Below are 21,433 nucleotides of genomic sequence, written 5' to 3' on the forward strand. Positions count from 1 at the left end.
TTGAACGATAGGGGTCCCAGAAGAAGAAGAGAAAAAGAAAGGGTCTGAGAAAATATTTGAAGAGATTATAGTTGAAAACTTCCCTAACATGGGAAAGGAGATAGTCCATCAAGGCCAGGAAGCACAGAGAGTACCATACAGGATAAACCCAAAGAGAAACTTGCTGTGACACATATTAATCAAGCTATCAAGAATTAAGTACAAAGAAAAAATATTGAAAGCAGAAAAGGAAAAGCAACAAATAACATATAAGGGAATCCCCATAAGGTTAACAGCTGATCTTTCATCAGAAACTCTGAAAGCCAGAAGGGAGTGGCAGGACATATTTAAAGTGATGAAAGGGAAAAACCTAAAACCAAGATTACTCTACTCAGCAAGGATCTCATTCAGATTTGATGGAGAAATTTAAAACTTTACAAATAAGAAAAAGTTAAGAGAATTCAGCACCACCAAACCAGCTTTACAACAAATGCTAAAGGAACGTCTCTAGGCAGGAAATACAAAAGAAGAAAAAGAACTACAATAAGAAACACAAAATGATTAAGAAAATGGTAATAGGAACATACATATCGAAAATTACCTTAGAGTTAAATGGATTAAATGCTCCAAGCAAAAGACATAGACTGGCTGAATGGATACAAAAACAAGACCCGTGTATATGCTGTCAACAAGGGACCCACTTCAGACCTAGGGTCACATACAGACTGAAAGAGGGGATGGAAAATGATATTCCATGTAAATGGAAAACAAAAGAAAGCTGGAGAAGCAATTCTCATATCAGACAAAGTAGACTTTAAAATAAAGACTATTACAAGAGACAAAGAAGGATGCTACAAAATGATCAAGGGATCAATCCAAGAAGAAGATGTAACAATTGTAAATATTTATGAACCCAACATAGGAGCACAACAAAATATAAGGCAAATGCTAACAGCTGTAAAAGGGGAAAGTGACAGTAACACAATAATAGTAGGGGACTTTAACACCCCACTTTCACCAGTGGACAGATCATCCAAAATGAAAATAAATAAGGAAACAAAAGCTTTAAATGACACATTAAATAAGATGGACTTAATTGATATTTATAGGACATTCCATCAAACAACAACAGAATACACTTTCTTCTCAAGTGCTCATGGAACATTCTCCAGGATAGACCATATTTGGATCACAAAGCAACCCTTTTTAAATTTAAGAAAATTGAAATCATATCAAGTACCTTTTCTGACCACAACACTATGAGACTAGATAACAATTAGAGGAAAAAAAACTGTAAAAATTACAAACACATGGAGGCTAAACAATAAGCTACTAAATAACCAAGAGCTCAATGAGGAAATCAAAGAGGAAATAAAAAAATACCTAGAAACAAATGACAAGGAAAACACAACGACCCAAAACCTGTGAGATTCAGCAAAAGCAGTTCTAAGAGGGAAGATTATAGCTATACAATCCTACCTCAAGAAACAAGAAACATCTCAAATAAACAAACTAGCCTTACACTTAAAGCAATTAGAGAAAGAAGAACAAAAAAACCCCAAAGTTAGCAGAAGGAAAGAAATTATAAATATCAGAACAGAAATAAATGAAAAAGAAATGAAGGAAACAATAGCAAAGATAATAAAACTAAAAGCGGGTTCTTTGAGAAGAAAAACAAAGCTGATAAACCATTAGCCAGACTTGTCAAGCAAAAAAGGGAAAAGATCCAAAACAAAAGAATTAGAAATGAAAAAGGAGAAGTAACAACTAACACTGCTGAAATACAAAGGATCATGAAAGATTACTACAAGCAATTATATGCCAGTAAAATGGAAAACCTGGAAGAAATGGACAAATTCTTAGAAAAGCATAGCCTTCCAAGACTGAACAAGGAAGAAATAGAAAATATAAACAGAACAATCACAAGCACTGAAATTGAAACTGTGATTAAAAATCTTCCAACAAACAAAAGCCCAGGACCAGATGGCCTCACAGGTGAATTCTATCAAACATTTAGAGAAGAGTTAACACCTATACTTCTCAAACTTTTCCAAAATAGAGCAGAGGGAGGAATACTCTGAAACTCATTCTACGAGGCCACCATCACCCTGTTACCAAAACCAGACAAAGATGTTACCTAAAAAGAAAACTACAGGCGAATATCACTGATGAACACAGAGGTAAAAAATCTAAACAAAATACTAGCAAAAAGAATCCAACAGCACATTAATAGGATCATACACCATGATCAAGTGTGGTTTATCCCAGGAATGCAAGGATTCTTCAGTATACACAAATCAATCAATGTGATACACCATATTAACAAATTGAAGGAGAAAAACCATATGATCATCTCAATAGATGCAGAAAAAGCTTTTGACAGAATTCAGCACCTATTTATGATAAAAACTCTCCAGAAAGTAGGCATAGAGGGAACCTACCTAAATATAATAAGGCCATATACGACAAACCCACAGCCAACATTGTTCTCAATGGTGAAAACCTGAAACCATTTCCACTAAGATCAGGAAAAAGACAAGGTTGTCCCCTCTCACCACTATTATTCAACATAGTTTGGAAGTTTTAGCCACAGCAATCAGAAAAGAAAAAGAAATAAAAGGAATTCAAATCGGAAGAGAAGAAGTAAAACTGTCACTGTTTGCGGATGACATGATACTATACATAGAGCATCCTAAAGATGCTACCAGAAAACTACTAGATCTAATCAGTGAATTTGGAAGAGTAGGAGGATACAACATTAATGCACAGAAATCTCTTGCATGCCTATACACTAATGATGAAAAATCTGAATGAGATATTAAGGAAACAATCCCATTTACCACTGCAACAAAAAGAATAAAATACCTAGGAATTAGGTATTTAACCTACCTAAGGAGACAAAAGACCTGTATGCAGAAAACTATAAGACACTGATGAAAGAAATTAAGGATGATACAAACAGATGGAGAGAATACCATGTTCTTAGATTGGAAGAATCAACATTGTGCAAATGACTATACTATCGAAAGCAGTCTACAGATCCAATGCAATCCCTATCAAACTACCAATGGCATTTTTCACGCACTAGAACAAAAAATTTCACAATATGTATGGAATCACAAAAGACCCCGAATAGCCAAAGCAATCTTGAGAAAGAAAAACAGAGTTGGAGGAATCAGGATCCCTGTCTTCAGACTATACTACAAAGCTACAGTAATCAAGACAGTATGGTACTGGCACAAAAACAGAAATATAGATCAATGGAACAGGATAGAAATCCCAGAGATAAACCCACGCACCTATGGTCATCTTATCTTTGATAAAGGAGGCAAGAGTATACAATGGAGAAAAGACAGCCTCTTCAATGGTCATCTTATCTTTGATAAAGGAGGCAAGAGTATACAATGGAGAAAAGACGGCCTCTTCAATAAGTGGTGCAGGGAGAACGGACAGCTACATGTAAAAGAATGAAATTAGAACACTTTCTAACACCATACACAAAAATAAACTCAAAATGGATTCCAGACCTAAATGTGAGGCTAGACACTATAAAACTCCTAGAGGAAAACATAGGCAGAACACTCTATGACATAAATCACAGCAAGATCCTTTATGACCCACCTCCAAGAGAAATGGAAATAAAAACAAAAATAAACAAATGGGACCCTAAAAGCTTTTTCACAGCAAAGGAAACCATAAACAAGACCAAAAGACAACCCTCAGAATGGGTGAAAATATTTGCAAATGAAGCAACTGACAAAGGATAAATCTCCAAAATATACAAGCAGCTCATGCAGCTCAATATCAAAAAAAACAAACAACCCAATCCAGAAATGGGCAGAAGACCTAAACAGACATTTCTCCAAAGAAGATATACAGATTGCCAACAAACACATGAAAAGATGCTCAACATCACTAATCATTAGAGAAATGCAAATCAAAACTACAATGAGGTATCACCTCATTCTGGTAAGAATGGCCATCATCAAAAAATCTACAAACCATAAATGCTGGAGAGGGTGTAGAGAAAAGGGAATCCTCTTGCATTGTTGGGTTGGTGGAAATGTAAAGTGGTACAGCCACTATGGAGAACAGTATGGAGGTTCCTTAAAACCTAAAAATAGAACTACCATATGACCCAGTAATCCCACTACTGGGCATATATCCTGAGAAAACCATATTTCAAAAAGAGTCATGTACCACAATGTTCATTGCAGCACTATTTACAATAGTCAGGACATGGAAGCAACCTAAGTGTCCATCGACAGATGAATGGATAAAGAAGATGTGGCACATATATACAGTGGAATATTACTCAGCCATAAAAAGAAACAAAATTGAGTTATTTGTAGTGAGGTGGATGGACCTAGAGTCTGTCATACAGAGTGAAGTAAGTCAGAAAGACAAAAAGAAATACCATATGCCACAACATATATATGCAATCTTAAAAAAAAAAATGAACCTTGGGGCAGGACAGGAACAAAGACCCAGGCTTAGAGAATGGACTTGAGGACACAGGGAGGGGGAAGGGTAAGCTGAGACAAAGTGAAAGAGTAGCATTTACATCTATACACTACCAAATGTAAGATAGATAGCTAGTGAGAAGCAGCTGCATGGCACAGGGAGATCAGCTCGGTGCTTTGCGACCACCTAAAGAGGTGGGGTATGGAGGGTGGGAGGGATACACAAGAGGGAGGGGATATGGGGATATATGTATGCATATAGCTGATTCACTTTTTTATACAGCAGAAACTAATACAACACTGTAAAGCAAGTATACTCTGATGAAAATGTTAAAAAACAAGAAAAAGATTCCACCTGCCAATGCAGGGGACATGGGTGCAATCCCTGGTCCCGGAAGATCCCACCTGTCATGGATGTAAGTCCATGCCACACAACTACTGAGCCTGCGAACCACAACTACTAAGCCCACGTGCAACTACTGATGCCCGAGCACCTAGAGCTCGTGCTCCACAACAAAAGAAGCCACCGCAATGAAGAACAGTCCCCGCTTGCCACAACTAGAGAAAGCCCACGTGCAGCAATGAAGCCCCAACGCAGCCAAAAAAAAAAAAAAATTATTGACTTCAATTTTAAACATATTTTATCTGAATAGCAGTAGAATTAGAACTAGCTGCACAGGTTACAATTCATAATAGATGACACTGCATATTTAGGCCAGTGACAGGAGGAGGAATCAAACAACAGAGAAACTGTTTTAGTGAATCTAAAAGTTCATCATGTACACAATTCTTGTGGAGCAGGTCGATACCCTCAGTTCTTCGCTAGCATATTTTACTTTGCAAAACATGTTGCAATCATTCTTTGGTTATTTTCCCCAAAACATCCCTAATAAGAAGACAAAGTAGAGCTTCCTTTATTCAGGTTACTTTCAACAAATAAATAAAGGAAGAGCTTTGAAGTCAGAGAAAAAAAAAGATAAAAGTAGATATGTATCATTACGAAGTTAAATAAATTAAAGATGTCTATTTAAATAAAATATCTTACTAATTTGGGAAACGAACTTTATTAAAATATGTACATATTTATTTGGGAGGATTGTAAAGACCTTATTAGTATGGTGTTTTTATGAAAACTTTATTCTCAAATTTTATAGTGTCATAGGTGACACCAGAATTACTTCATGAGTGCAGACATTGACAACGTAAAGTTTACACATGATGAGTATATAAGTCTTGTACCAAACTGGAGGCAAAGTTAGGCATGTTTGCCATCACCCTGAAAGCAAGAATGAGGAGGAGGAGATATTAACTAACATCTATGTGCCTAGCATTGGCTAAGTGCTTTCATTCTCCATTAAACCTGGGTACTAATCCAGTGAAATGGTCTTATTATTCTTATATGGAAATGAGGTTTAAAGAAGTTAAGTAACTGCTGTACAACATCATTTTTCCTAGTTACACACCGATGCCGGCACTAGTGATGTTATTCAATAGCTCCGAGGGACTCTGGAGATGTCTGCCAATCCTAATTGCCCTCAGGAAGGATATGATTTATGACACATATTAATAAATGAATTAATTAATTTGTTTGTTCATGTATTAGGCTTCTTTCCAAATATGATTTGAGGTAGTATGTGACTTACTTAAATATTTTATGGTTTTCAAAATGTGAAAGGCATGATTTCAACTTTGTGATGCCATTTTATCTACTAAATTTGACATGTGTAAAACTCAGTAAATATTAGTATGAGACAATGCTACTGGAATAGTCATGTATTTAATGCATATATAGTAATATGGTGATATAGTGTTATTCTGAATGAGGTAATTTTTCTAGATGATGGGAACATGACAGACAAAAACCCTGTCATGTTGGTGCTTACATTATAATTTTAAAATCAAAAGTAACATATTTATACAGACTGATAAAATTTATGTATCAGAATAAAAGTAAATTTATATAAAAAATAAAACCTTAAGATCTCAATTATTTATTCATTACTCAATTTTTGTATTTTTTATTTTTATTCTTACAGTGAGTGTTCAACACAATATGTTTTGACTTTATGATGGTGAGAATGTAATTAATTACTACAGAAAGTGATTGCAGATCTGTATGAAAGATGTGCTAAAGTTGCAAATGCAGGAAATTTCAATGAGACTATAATGGACCAAAATAATAAAGTCCTTAATATGAGGGAATGTGTTGAATTAGTCATTTTTCTTAAATACGTAATTATCAAGAAATTACTTACTCAGACCCACATAATTTTCTTCATAATAATGGCAATCACATTATATCAGGGAATACTAAACCTATTATTATCATCACACACAAACATTAAGTAATTTGTTTTCAAGTACACAAAGATTTTTCTCCCTGATGTGGTTTCCAAAATTCTTTTAGCCAATGTCTTTGAAAGCAAGTAATCTGATTTATTTTGTAAGAGTGCAATTCACAAAATAGCCTAAGTATGATTTAGCAGAAGGGATTACTGTAAGGTGGTTTATACTGTTTATTGCAGCCATAATAACTTAGGGTTTTTTTTCTTTTTTTTTTTTCTTCATACTGAATCTTAACCAGCTACTAAGGTATCCTTAAAAGAGACTACTACAGGTCAAAAGCAATCTACAGATTCAATACAATCCCTATCAAGCTACCAATGACATTTTTCACAGAACTAGAACAAAAACTTTACAATTTGGAAACACAAAAGACCCCGACTAGCCAAAGCAATGTTAAGAAAGAAAAATGGAGCTGGAGGAATCAGGCTCCCAGACTTCAGACTATACTACAAAGCTAGAGTAATTAAGACAGTATGGTACTAGCACAAAAACAGAAATATAGATCAATGGAACAGGATAGAAAGCCCAGAGATAAACCCACGCACCTATGGTCACCTAATCTATGACAAAGGAGGCAAGAATATACAATGGAGAAGAGAAACCCTCTTTAATAAGTGGTGCCGGGAAAAGTGGACAGCTACATGTAAAAGAATGAAATTAGAACACTCCTTAACACCATATACAAAAATAAACTCAAAATGGATTAAAGACCTAAATGTAAGACCAGACACTATAAAACTCTTAGAGGAAAACATAGGCAGAACCCTCTATGACATACATCACAGCATGATCCTTTTTGGCCCACCTCCTAGAGAAATGGAAATAAAAACAAAAATAAACAAATGGGACCTAATGAAAGTTAAAAGCTTTTGCACAGAAAAGGAAAACATAAACAAGATGAAAAGTCAACCCTTAGAATGGGAGAAAATATTTTCAAGTGAAGCAACTGACAAAGGGTTAATCTCCAAAATATACAAGCAGCTCATGCAGCTTAATGTCAAAAAACAACCGAATCCAAAAATGGGCGAAAGACCTAAATAGACATGTCTCCAAAGAAGATTTTCAGATTGCCAGCAAGCACATAAAAGGATGCTCAACATCATTAATCATTGGAGAAATGCAAATCAAATCTACAGTGAGGTATCACCTCACATCAGTTAGAATGGCCATCATGAAAAAATCTACAAACCATAAATGCTGGAGAGGGTGTAGAGAAAAGGGAACCTTCTTGCACTGTTGGTGGGAATGTAAATTGATACAGCCACTATGGAGATCAGTATGGAGGTTCCTAAAACACTAAAAATAGAACTACTATATGACCCAGCAATCCCACTACTGGGCATATATCCTGAGAAAACCATAATTCAAAGAGAGACATGTACCACAATGTTCATTGCAGCACTATTTACAGTAGTCAGGACATGGAAGCAACCTAAGTGCCCATCGACAGATGAATGGATAAAGAAGATGTGACACATATATAAATTGGAATATTACTCAGCCATAAAAGGAAACAAAATTGAGTTATTTGTAGTGAGGTGGATGGATCTAGAGTCTATCATACAGAGTGAAGTGAGAAAGAGAAAAACAAATATTGTATGTTAATGCATATATAAAAAAAAGAAATCTAAAAAAATGGTTCTGATGAACCTTGGGGCAGGACAGGAATAAAGACCCAGACTTAGAGAACGGACTTGAGGACACAGGGAGGGGGAAGGGTAAGCTGGGACAAAGTGAGAGAGTGGCATGGACATATATACACTACCAAATGTAAAACAGATAGCTAGTGGGAAGCAGCTGCATGGCACAGGGAGATCAGCTCGGTGCTTTACAACCACCTAGAGGGGTTGGATAGGGAGGGTGGGAGGGAGGCGCAAGAGGGAGGAGATATGGGGATATATGTATACATATAACTGTTTCAGTTTGTTATACAGCAGAAACTAACACAACGTTGTAAAGCGATTATACTCCAATAAAGATGTTAAAAAAAGAAAAAAAGAGAAACTACAGGTCAAACTCTCCATGTAATCACTGAAAAGATCCTGTGCTTTTCTTTTTTCTCTCCCCTTCCCTGATTTTTCACACCTGAGGTGATTACTATGTTTTGACAACATAGTGTGTCAACACTCTTATAGGCAAATTCCTTATGGGAGATGTCACTGATTTAATGCAATGTCTATGCATAATTCAGTTTCTGCAGATATGGTATTAGCATAGCCATTAAAGATCCTAAGAAATATTTGCTGCAAGATTATTTACCACAATCTCTCTTGGGAAACATGTTTTTCAAAGGTAAACTTAAACTAAATACCTAATGACATCAAATAATAAATAATATAATCCTTATAAAATTTCTTTATATAGATAAGTATTTTTTTTTTAATTTATAAAGATAATAGTGGGCACACATTCAACTTCCCTCACAAAAACCAACTCACAAAACCAAAGGAACATAAATATAGGTACGAACCTGAACTGGTGTTAGTAATTAGTTATTTGTTTTCTCTGCCTTGAAACCCTCCCATTTTTCTTATGATGAAACAAGAAATCTTGGCACTGTTTTCATGCCTTCAGAGTCCACAGGATCTGACTCAGGTTTACCTCTCTAGCCTCCTGAAAAAATTGCTTTCTATTGGTTTTTGAAACCTATTTTTCTTTCTTCCGCTTTAGGGAATAATTTTTCTGCCATGCCACTTTGCCTTGGAAACACCTCCTTATCTTTCAGACCTCAGCTCTGAGTCATTTCCTCCAGAACGTTCCTTCCTTGACAATCCAGACAAAATCAGGCTCTCTCTCTTCTGGTTTTACAGCACCCTAAAGATATATTTCTTAGAGCTTTTCAGTTTGTCATTTCTATTTATTTGATTGATTTCGATTAATTTCTATGTCTTTAAGTTTACAGTTCTAAGGCTTCATGACAATTTTAATCCTCAATACTTAATGCAGTATGCTTAAATAACACTGGATGCACATACATGCAATAAATACTGAGGAATATGTACTTTGTTTGGATCACAGGGACAGAGATTAAAGTTAAATATAATCCATAGTTTATGGAGCATTTTTATCAGTGGATCTGCTAGGCATATTTACCTCTCATTCCCCTATCTTCTTTCATGCTCACACCTCAATTCAACCTCCTTTTCCCTTCAAAGAAAACCATTGTAATGCATTTAAAGAGTGTCTTTTAACTAGACTGTTGTGGTATCATTGTTCAGCAATATCCACTTCTTTTTCCTCTACTTCAGGCCCCATTGACTTTGCTCTTGGTCATGAGACTTGCTTTGGTCAGTGGGATGTGAAGAATTGTGATACACAACCAGAAGCTTTACGTGTGATCATGTGGTTAGGAAAGTTCTCCTGTGTTCCTGTCCTTCACTGTGTGAAAAACCGACCTACTTAGTCATGGATTCCTGAAGGAAGAGGCATGTGGAATTGACATGAGTACAACCCAACCTTCAGCCCGAAACCAAGGCCAGCCAATCCCTAGCCAATTTACCATGAAGGCTACTCATGAGTTTCTAATCAACAGAACAATGGTCCTTCACTTAGCTTGATTTCACTTTCCTTGCCCTGTGTGGAAAAAAAAAAAAGAAAACAAAACAAACAAAAAAAAAACCTTTACCATTTATTTTCTTTCTCTGCATTGAAAATTTCTTCTTTTCTTTTGAACCACATCACTGGCAGACTGCTCTTCTCTGCTCTTAGTCTTTCTTTTCTCTCACTCCTTCCACACTTCAGCTCTTGGCCTATCCTCAAAAGGGCATAACCTGAGGATTTATTTCCAAGTTTTTGTTTTATCTGATTATGCTTTCTCTCTTGGAGCATGTTATTTACTCTCATAGCTTCAGCTTGCATTTAGGTGTCTCCTCTTCCACAATTTTTCCTGTGCTCCTATTCCCATGTTTTCTACGGATCCATCCTGGCATCAGATCAAAGCAGCTGTGGCAACCCAGTATCTGCCTCAGGACTTCTTCATATTGTTCATCTGTGCAAAGGAATCTTGGCACCATCCTGCCATCTGCCTCCAGCCTCCTGTCAGCACTAGATGCTATGTGTTCTTTAGTTTGAGGAACCTATAACTCTGGGAAAGAGATAAGTTTCCTGCCAGCTCTGGCACTATGATTCCTGGGTAGATCTGGTGAGTATTACTCCTTCACTAGTCATGTCCTGACTTAGTCCTCTGAGCCTCCTTGCTCAGGGAAGGAAATCAGACAACTTCTATCATTCTGTAGATGATTTCACTTAGATATTTTGAAATCATTTAAAATTTAATTTGTCCTAGTTTGATCTCATTATTTTCTCCTTAAATAGCTTTCTTTACTATCTATCTTATTTCTCTCAACTAAGATCATGAATATCTTTATCACTCCAGCTAGAAACTCTTGATTCACTTTTGATTGTGCTTTTATTCTGTCTGTGGTCTTTAACCATCCTGCTCCGTCACTATTAATTTTTCCATTTCAATGGCTTTTAAGTATTTCTGTTTTCTCCATTTCCATTGTCCACCTTGCTTTTTTTCATACTTAAATGAAAGCTATAGCTGCTAACTTATCTTCTGGTTTTCATTTATTATCTCGTCCAATGCAGACTACATATCACAGGAAATAAATGTTCTAATATGTAGCTTTGATCTTGTCATTGCCCTGTTTGTATGTCTTTAGTAAGCTTCCATATAATAAAATGGGTTTGTAAAACCATATCTGCTGCATTTCCTGTCTACAAATGAGTCTCTAAGACAGCCCTAATATGTTCTTTTAAGTAGTTAATATTAATTGAATCAGACATAGTTCAAATCATGTTACCCAAATTTATGAACAAATGATGAATATTTCGACTCTGTAATTTTTGAATATATTTCCTCTGCTAGTTTCTTCTACCCTCACTTAAATGAATCTCCTATACTCTGAACAAGTTGAGTTCCTGTCCACAGCAGGCTCAGACTACACCAGGGCACATTCACTTGCCTATTCTTTGCACCTTTCTTACACACTGTCATGGCTCTATCGTGTCATATTCTTATTGTTAAGTCCACCATAAATGTTTTCTTATTGGCTGATTGATTCAACAGTATTACGAAGTGTCTATGTTGCACCAAGCACATGCTTGACTGCTGGTCTACTGCCCACGCATTCAAGGATATGGAAGAACTGTGACGTGGGTAATGATAAGACCTGAAGATAACAGTAGGATGGCTTTGAGGGTGTTAAAGCCAAGAATCCAGATTATAAGAAGCCAAGATACTCTTTTAGAGAGTCTCTTCCTATTTCCTCTGGCAAGAAATTCAAAATAAAGCACACTATTTAAGCCATAAGGGAGACCTATGAGTGAGCCCCAGAGGGAGCTTGTTATATTTCACTCAATTCCCTTGGAAACCTCTCTTATTGCAATGTATTGGGATCCTAATCTCATGAGGTTTATTCTCACCAAAAAAAAAAAAAAAAAAGACATATCACTGGATGACACTTTTGTAAAGGTTAAAAAACCCCCTAAATTTTAGGGTTTCCCTGGTGGCGCAGTGGTTGAGAGTCCGCCTGCCGACGCAGGGGACACAGGTTCGTGCCCCGGTCCGGGAAGATCCCACATGCCGCGGAGCGGCTGGGCCCGTGAGCCATGGCCGCTGAGCCTGCGCGTCTGGAGCCTGTGCTCCACAACGGGAGAGGCCACAACAGTGAGAGGCCCGCATACCACAAAAACAAAAAACTAAATTTTATAGACATTACTACTTAAAAGAAAAACACCCTGTTAGCCCTGATAGGCATTGCAGTTTCTGAATTAGAAGAAAAATATTTGCATCTGAAACAGTTAAATCTAATATTGATCTCAAGTAATGTTAACAGTATATGTGTTCTTGAAAAGAATCTATAAGCCACAAAACAAAAGAAAATGACACAGATTCTTACAACACTTAGATAAGCCATTTCTAGACATTAATCATGTATAAACTGTCTCATAAAACCTTGTCTTTTGTATTCATTTACACTTTCAAACTTAATTATAACCCATTGTCATTCTAAAGATCAAGTCCCAACTGTTTCATTGTGTGAATTTTTTCTAATTAAGTATGCGAGACCAAAGGGACTCAGGCTGGGCTACCTCATTTCAATATTCACAAGCAGACATGATTCGTGAAAATAGTTCTAGATTATTTCCCTAACAGCTTTGACGTGAAGGAAAAAACCCACTGAGCTGCATACATTCCCCCCCAACATGCTCCAGGGTCAGCAAGTGTGGTTATTAGGCACTGATCTTTAAAACCAGAGTTTACACTACATTGCTAGCAATAACCTAAATCAATAGAGCAAAACAACACAAACTAGTATGTGATGCGTAATGAAAAACAGATCTGCAGATATATCAATGGAAAATGATACAGAGCAGCCATATTATCTAGAGATAAAAATACAATCTTATAACACTCCTAGCCCTGAACAGATTTTTTTTTCTCTAGTTTACTTTATTGTAAGAATAGCATGTATAATACATATGACATACAAAATACGTGTTCATCGACCGTTTACGTTATGGGTAAGGCTTCTGGTCAGCAGCAGGCTATTAGTAGTTAAGTTTGGGGGAGTCAAAAGTTACATGATTTTTGACTGCACAGGGGTTTGGGTTGGTGCCCCTAAGCCCCACATTGTTCAATTCAACTATACAATGTAGAGTTGAGTACTTGCAACTGGCACTGTATGGCTCACAAGCCTAAACTATTTACCTGGCACTTTAATAAAACTTCTTCTACCCTTGGTCTATAAGATAAAATTTAGTCTGTTTACAGTTAACTGACTGATATGTTTGGGTTTAGTTCTACTGATCTACAACGTGCTTTTTCCTTTGCTCCCACCTGTTCTTTGTTTCTGTTTCTTTCCTTTCATGTCTTTGTTTGAATTTATTATTTTTCCTTATTCTATTTGTTTTCACACTATTAGTGAATTGTTACTTTTACCCTTTTCCCAGACAATTCAAGAACATTTAGAACATTTAAAACTTCACTTTTACTACTTCTTCCTTATATGCTACAATTGTCATCTATTCAAATTCTCTCTCTGTTTTCAAACCCAGAAGACATTACTGTTATTGTTCATACAGTCCATATTCATTTAGATTTATCCATATATTTAGCATTTTGGTTACTCTTTACTTCTTCATTGCATACTTTTGATCCTTGAATGTCAAAAAGAAAAAATAATCTTTATGTTTGCTCTCACATTTGAATGAAAATTAGGCTGGAGGTAGACCAAATTTAATTTTATTCTATAAACTGAAAGACTGTTTCACTGTCTTTTAGCACTCACTATTGCAGATTAGAGATCTGACAGTAATCTGATTTTTCTCTTTTATTCTCTGGAAGATTTGAGGATTTTCTCTTTTTATTTGGAAATACGTGTATTTAAGATGTGTTTAGGTGAAAAATTACCCTACTTGTTGGGCCTTTTTTCAGGTCTGGAAAATTTCTGTTATCTTCTCTTTTTCTATTCATCTAGAATGCCATTTAGAGAGATAATAGAACATCTGGATCTCTTTTCCATACTGCTTAGCATTTGTGTTCCATTTTCCTTCTTTTTTGATCTTTTCTTCTGTGTTCTGTACAATCTCTGGGCTGCATCTTCCAGTTGCTAATTTGATCTTCAGTGGGATCCATTTCAGAATTCAGCACATCTTAATTTTTTTTTACAATAATATTTTTAATTTTAGAACTGGGTGGCTGAACAGTTTTAACTATTGCACACGAAGCCAGCAAACAGCAACTCACGGATAAAGACAATTGCTGTTTTTAATTTACTGTTATGCCCTCTGCTAATAGATTGCAACATAATGACTAAGCAGAGGGTTAAGCATTTTGAGAAGATCGCCATCATTACCTTGCATTATTTGGTGACATCATGACATTTTAAGTCATGCATCATAGAAAAGAAAAACTGACCATCTTTTTTACTCTCTAGAGATCAACAAAAGTGTCCTCAAATGACAGAAAAAGGATGTTAAAGCCACCTGTGAAATCACTTTAAAAATAATTCCTCAGGTAGCTTGTCTGAACTCTGAAAGGATAGTATAGCTCTCAAAATCTCAGCAGAGGGGAAAAAAATTACCTCACAGCTGCAATTATTATGCCTTTATAAAAATACTTTCTGAAAAAAGAAGTGTAGTGAGAATGCTCATTGATATTTAAAGTCAGTTACTATTGAGAACTTACAAGATTTTTTCATGGAGCACATTCACTTCATAAATTGATATTGAAACCTAAAAAAGAAGTCTTCAATATATAAATATTTCTCACATGAATATATGCAAGTAAGAAAGTTTGTCAAAATTGTTAATATTAAACATGCTCCAACTGCTGACTTACTTTAAACAGAATCTTATAAATTCCTCAAATGCATTAAATGGAAAGAATGACACAAAATGAGAAGGTATTCCTCCGTGGGTTCCTCATAACTTCTTGGAAATTAGCAAAATGTAAGCTTCATTTATTTATCCAAATTTTTCCATGTCTACATGCTCACGAAGGACACTATTCTGTGAGGCATTTACCCTGCCCACAAAGAGACCTCTTGTATCATGGAGTTTGGCCACAGCTTCAGAAAGAATAAAAATATGCAAATGGAAAATTACACTTGCAGTTTTGTTTTATGAAAGTTTGGAGTGAGAAGTCTCTAGTGAGCAGAAAGAAAAGGTTAGCAATTTTTAATATCCAAAATGATCAGTCATTCACTATACACGTCTCCAGTGAACTACATAATGTCAATGGTGTCAGAAAAGCAAGGCAGAAAATGAAAGTCCTAACAGCTGTAATTCAGGGGGAAAAAAATCCCTGGAAGATGTTTTTCTCCCTCTAGATCACTTTAGGTTTACACAACATGTATTTTATAATTCTTAATTTATGTTTGGCAAGAATGTTCTCTCTGGCTTTAAGACCTTACTCATTTCTCCATCTGACATTTTGTGGTTCCAATTTTCTAGTTTAAAATGGGTGGTTCTCATTTCATTCACAAGAAACATGATGCCTTGAAAAAGATGTGGCCAACCTCTAGAGATGCACATTATTATTGCAGAGTTGTAACAATACCTATTTATATGAGGGAGCAGAAGCAGCACTAAGCATTATATATATATCATTCCAGTTAATTCTTACAGCCCTCAAATGGCCATACTTAGGCTTGGAGACAATAAGAAACTTGCCCAGGGTCACAAATAACTAAATTTCTGAAGATCTGGCACATTTTGACAATTCTAAAGAGCATAGAAATAACTGCTTATTTATTCATTTATTCAGTTATTCAACAAGCATTTGCTACTAAGTTCCAAACATAATTAGATGTGGGAAAACAAACTGGAATAAGTTTGGATTCTTGCCCTCAAGGAAATTACCTTCTAGTTTGGAAGAGAGACCATTAAATAAACACAGTGTTACCCATAGATACTCACAGCCCTAAGTAGTGGAACTGACATAAGAGCCCTGAAGGATATGAAATTGAAACTATCTTCTTCTAATTAATAAATATTTACAATAGTAACAGAATAGAAAACACTTGGCAAGCTCATCCAAAAAATACTTATTTTGATTTGTGGTACTTATATAAAATAATAAAAGTGAACTCAGTCATAACATTTTGAAAGTTGTATTATTTTTATTTTCTTAAAAAATTCATGGAATTGAGCTTTTATTTCAGATTGGTGTAGGTGCACCCAAATTGTAACTATGCTAATTTAAGGGACACAATTTGCAGCAATGATGGAAAACTCAATGCTGAATACTAGTTATGCCAAACGATTGCTAGTGTTTCAAGGATCAAAACTGAGTCTGATAAAATTTATATTTGTTAGCTGAAATAAGCATCCTCAGTATTCCAGTTGAATGGCTGGCATCCACCTTTCATATACTGAAAAGCCAGCATTAGACATTAAGTGTTCAAAAAAAATACTATTAGGAATGCAAACCTAAGAGCTTCTTCCAAAGAAATATGGCATTTGAGCCTGCTAAGTTTCCATAACTGGGCTTAGGGAGTAAAAAGGAGGCCTTCTCTCTAGGTAAGTACTGTAGAGAAGTAATATAACTTATTTAGAAAACAGACAACAGACCAAGACAGCTTCTTTCACATCAGTGCAGTTGACTGAATGTCAAACCAGGTACTAAGGTCACGGTGTCACATGTGAAGTGAGGATTTTGCCATCCATCCTAAGGCTTTGAGGTCTATCCCACATAGGTAAACAGCAGGGCTACTTTTAGTCTCTCATCATTAATGTCATTAAGCTTAACACTATCTTAAATACTGTGCTAATGAAAATTTCTTAGAAATATTAGTATTTTAAGATGCTGTGTTGGCTTATGACAGGGTTCACGGCAGTCTACCCAAAATATGCCACTTGGGCATATTGATTATTTTGAATTAAAGTTGCTTAAGAAACAGTCAGTATAAGATGGACACTCTGATTCCTCTTTGTCCCCCTGAAAGCAGGAAATAAATCTCCCATGTGAAAGGTATCCTGCTTGCACCAGGAGAAAGAGAGGAATCCTTACTACCAGAGATAGGGAATTCAAAGACAAGAAGGCCGTGTAAGCAAACCTTGTTATTTCTTTACTAAAATACTACCCCAAGCCCAAACCCCTTCATCTTGTCGGTTCTTCCCAAATGTATTGTTTCTTGGTCTAAAAGGTATAAAAGCTGCCTACTTCAGTCACTTATTTGAGCATCATATTTTTTTGAGCTCTGGTACAAATTTAAATTTGTTTTTCTCCTGTTAATCTGTCTTATGTCAATTTAATTATTAGACCAGCCAGAGAGCCTAGAGGGGAAGAAAGGAAAAAACTTCCTCCCCTACATGTACACTCATTCAATACAGTGCGTTTTAGCTTCTATGTGCAGTTCTGCTTTTCCTTTGAGATTGTCAGTTTCTGGAGAGCAAAACCTTGTTAGCACAGTGATTACTATGGAGTTGGTACTCAAAACACATCTTGAATAGAATTGAATTGTAGTCCTAATTTCAAAGTATTTTGTACCTCTGACAGTTTACTTAAAAAGCAGACAAAACACCAATTTCACATCCACCATCTCTATTGGTATGTCCAAGGCTATGAAATTTTGCCCGTCGTATTTCCCAAGATTCAATAAATCAGTTTCAAAGACATTTTAACACACTTGAGAAAAGGAACTTCTGAGTGAAAGGTCATTGCTTTCATGTTAACGTTATTATTTTTCAAGACGTCATAGTCACAAAAGACTTCATATGGCTTGTCACAACTGAAGCTGAAAAATGTTATGATTGCCATTCACATTTTATTAAATAAGTAGCATCACATAAATACTGTTTATATTAGCAACACAAAACTGAACTTTTAAATCACTTATAAAATTGAGGTCTTCTTCTATTTTCTTACTTTTCTAAAATGGTTTATTTAACACTTTTAACATTTTTCTAGAATATATCAGCCACTGACTTGTACTTCAAGCTCACCCAAGGTAAAAACTTCAAATCTTCATCATTTAGCTATTATGAGAATAAATAGTTAATACCTATAACACCCTCAAGTTCTTTACAGAAAGCATTTTTTTTTTTTTTTTTTTTTTTGTGGTACGCGGGCCTCACACTGCTGTGGCCTCTCCCATTGCGGAGCACAGGCTCCGGACGCGCAGGCTCAGCGGCCATGGCTCATGGGCCCAGCCGCTCCGCGGCATGTGGGATCTTCCCGGACCGGGGCACAAACCCGTGTCCCCTGCATCGGCAGGCGGACTCTCAACCACTGTGCCACCAGGGAAGCCCCAGAAAGCATCTTTATACTGGTACTATTAGTTTTATATGCTATTATTAATACATTAAGAAACAATATTAAGGAAAATTTACCTCACTTCTGCTAATAATAATATTTTAATTAGGAACCCTATATCTTGAAAGACAATGTAGGGCATCTCAAAAGATGCCCTGAAATTCTGGATAATAAAAGAATCTATTAATTATTTTCTAAAAGCAATATAACTTTAGTTTACCAAAGTAACACATTCAATATAATATTATGTCATATATTGATTTAGTGTTTGCTAACAAAATATGAATAAAATGTAAATACCTAAGGAAAAAACTTATCCAGGCTAAATTCAGCTTATAATATTCTAAATAAAGAACCTGAATGATACTGATTACAAATGTAGACAATTCTTTCTATACATATTTATCATTAGTACTAGATAAATTAATAAATAGTAGTGTTGAATCCCAGTAAAACAAAAACCATATCCCTAATTGTCTAAGTTCAGTAATAATCACTTGAAATATGGTTTGTACCTGTGGATGCAACAGGCAAGAGTACATCAAATGTATGTCAGTGAATAGAGTGGAACTCACACAGACTCACCACATTGTCTTGGGAACTGGGTCATTTATAAGTGTTAAAGATTTTTCTCACTTTAGTTGAGGGTGTTAATCAATGTCTTCTACTTACAGGAGGGTCTGCGTCTTCAGCATAAACGGTTGTGATAGGTGTACCCTTGACAGCATCTGGAGCCACCATCCCTTTGTAGATCCGTTTACTAAATACTGGAGGATAATCATTCATATCCTGTAAAACACAATTAAGAATTTAGTGCTTCTGTTGAAACCAGGTGAGGTACACAGTGACTAGACTGGCTCCATCTCTTCATATCACACAACCCGTTTGCCACTGTCAGCCTTCCATCATCTCAATTCCATTACACTCACTTCAGAATGGCACCCCAGAGGAAATTGCCAGAGTTCCTATACAATATTAATGTGTGTGATACCTACCCCATTCTATCAAAGGCCATTCTACTCAAGTAAAGAGTCTGTCACACACCCTGTGCTCCTCCAAATACATCTTTCAGATATTTGGAGTGATGTGTGAAGTTTTCCCTAAAGGTACTTCTAATGGTATGATGTGGTTTTGAACTTTGAAAAGTAGGAAAACATTCATAAAAGGTGACCTTCTATGAGACAGGTGTAGAAGACAGTATTTTTGTTTGTTTTGTTGTTGTTGCTTTTAAAGAAAGCTCTTTAGTGTTTCTGTTGCAATTGCAAATTCTTTATATATATACTTAGCATAATAGTATGATTAGAACATTTCAAATGCAAATTGTGAAATATCCTTTTATGCCATCTTACATTTTTACAAACATAAAATGATTAAAGGATGTTTTCCCTGTACCACACTACAATAATGACACATAAGATTAGATGTTCTCAGTCAGAAAACAATTTTAATTTATTTAAAGATTTTTCAAAGTGATTTATATGCATCCTTTAAATTTTCACAATTTAATGATATAAATGCATTGCTATTATGTTTATTCATTAAATGATATTTATCAGGTTCCTCTCATTTTTATGACCCAATGCTGGGCTCTGGGGACACTGTGGTGGCTCAAGAAAAGATGTTCCTGAATTTGTCACTTAACTGCCATTTGACAGGTAAAGTTACTGATTCTGCAGATAGCTTAGCAACGTCGCCTAAAGTAATCTACTTATTTGGCAAAACCACTAATTAGTCTGGTCTCCTGAGAGCAAGACCATGTTTTTCTCAAACATTTTATCTTTGATGGAGAATTTCAAATTATTTTTTTTTCTCAAAAATAATGTTTATTAACCTGGCTGATTTATCTTTCTTAAATTTACTTTTTTAAAAAATAATCATTGCATCCTGCATTTTTTTGGGCACTTTTGGTCAAAAATATTTGAGCCCCAAACTAAATTTGTTAGTTATCTTATTCTCCCGGTCATCTTTTTCTCACTTGATGTTAAAAACAAAAGAAGAAAATTATTCTACAGAGTCTTTGATATTTGCTCTAATACAACATTTTTTTTTGCACAATGTAAATTGGAAACACACAAATTAACTGATTATAAACACCTCTTTTTGCAAAGAGGTCAGGATAATTAACTATTACAATCAAATCGAGATTGCTTTTATGTTCACAACAGAGCTGACTTCTGAGTCATGAATCTGAAAAACCCTGTAGATTCTAGTAAAAATTGGAGATCTTGAGCTGTAAGCAAAACTGAAAAATAAAAAACATCATTTTCTCTGTTTTGACATGTAGTATTCACAGCCTCCACATGAAAAAGACTTCCTTTATAAATGATGAGCTTTAGAATCTGAACAAGTAAATAAACCTAGGAAGCACTGGTTCTCTATAATGAGGAGAGTGGAGGGTATTGATCTTGAGGTTCCAGGCAGGGGGCGAATATATAAAACATTTGCATGCACACTTCCTCCTGCTTTCAAGAGTGCCAATTATTTTAACAAGTGAGTCTTGTAACCAAAGGGGTAGCACTCCTCGTGCACTCCTAAATTGTAACTTCTGAAGGTTAGAAAAGGAGTCCAACTGTGATTTTTCTCTACATGAGTTTCCCAAATCACATAAACTCAATATATTCCTATGAATTTTCTTCTCCCACACCCCCAGGGGACATTAAAAATCTTAATGTAATCTTAATTCTTCAGGGAAAAAAATAATATGTGATTTCCCAGTTATGTCAATACAGCCGCTGACAGTGTTGAGTACAGTAGCCTTTTTATTTTTTGGCCGGGAAAGTAGCCACCAATCACCTTCTAACTGAACGCACAGTGGACATTTTTATAATCTGGCCTCACAAACTGATTATACAGAAACCTAAAGTGGTGAATAATTGAACAC

General features: G+C 35.6%; 1 protein-coding gene across 17 annotated transcripts in view; it reads right to left on the reverse strand.

Annotated features, from left to right (window-relative positions):
* Positions 1-21,433, reverse strand: part of PCDH15 (protocadherin related 15) — a 729,696-nt gene that overhangs the window by 158,872 nt on the left and 549,391 nt on the right. For all 17 annotated transcript variants that reach the window (XM_060118371.1, XM_060118174.1, XM_060118091.1 and 14 more), the window contains one exon: positions 19,225-19,341. In XM_060118371.1, coding sequence (XP_059974354.1) covers positions 19,225-19,341 — 117 coding nt within the window. The remainder of the gene's footprint in view (positions 1-19,224; positions 19,342-21,433) is intronic.

This window comes from Mesoplodon densirostris, chromosome 1 (genome assembly GCF_025265405.1).
Source record: "Mesoplodon densirostris isolate mMesDen1 chromosome 1, mMesDen1 primary haplotype, whole genome shotgun sequence".
Taxonomy (NCBI): domain Eukaryota; kingdom Metazoa; phylum Chordata; class Mammalia; order Artiodactyla; family Ziphiidae; genus Mesoplodon; species Mesoplodon densirostris.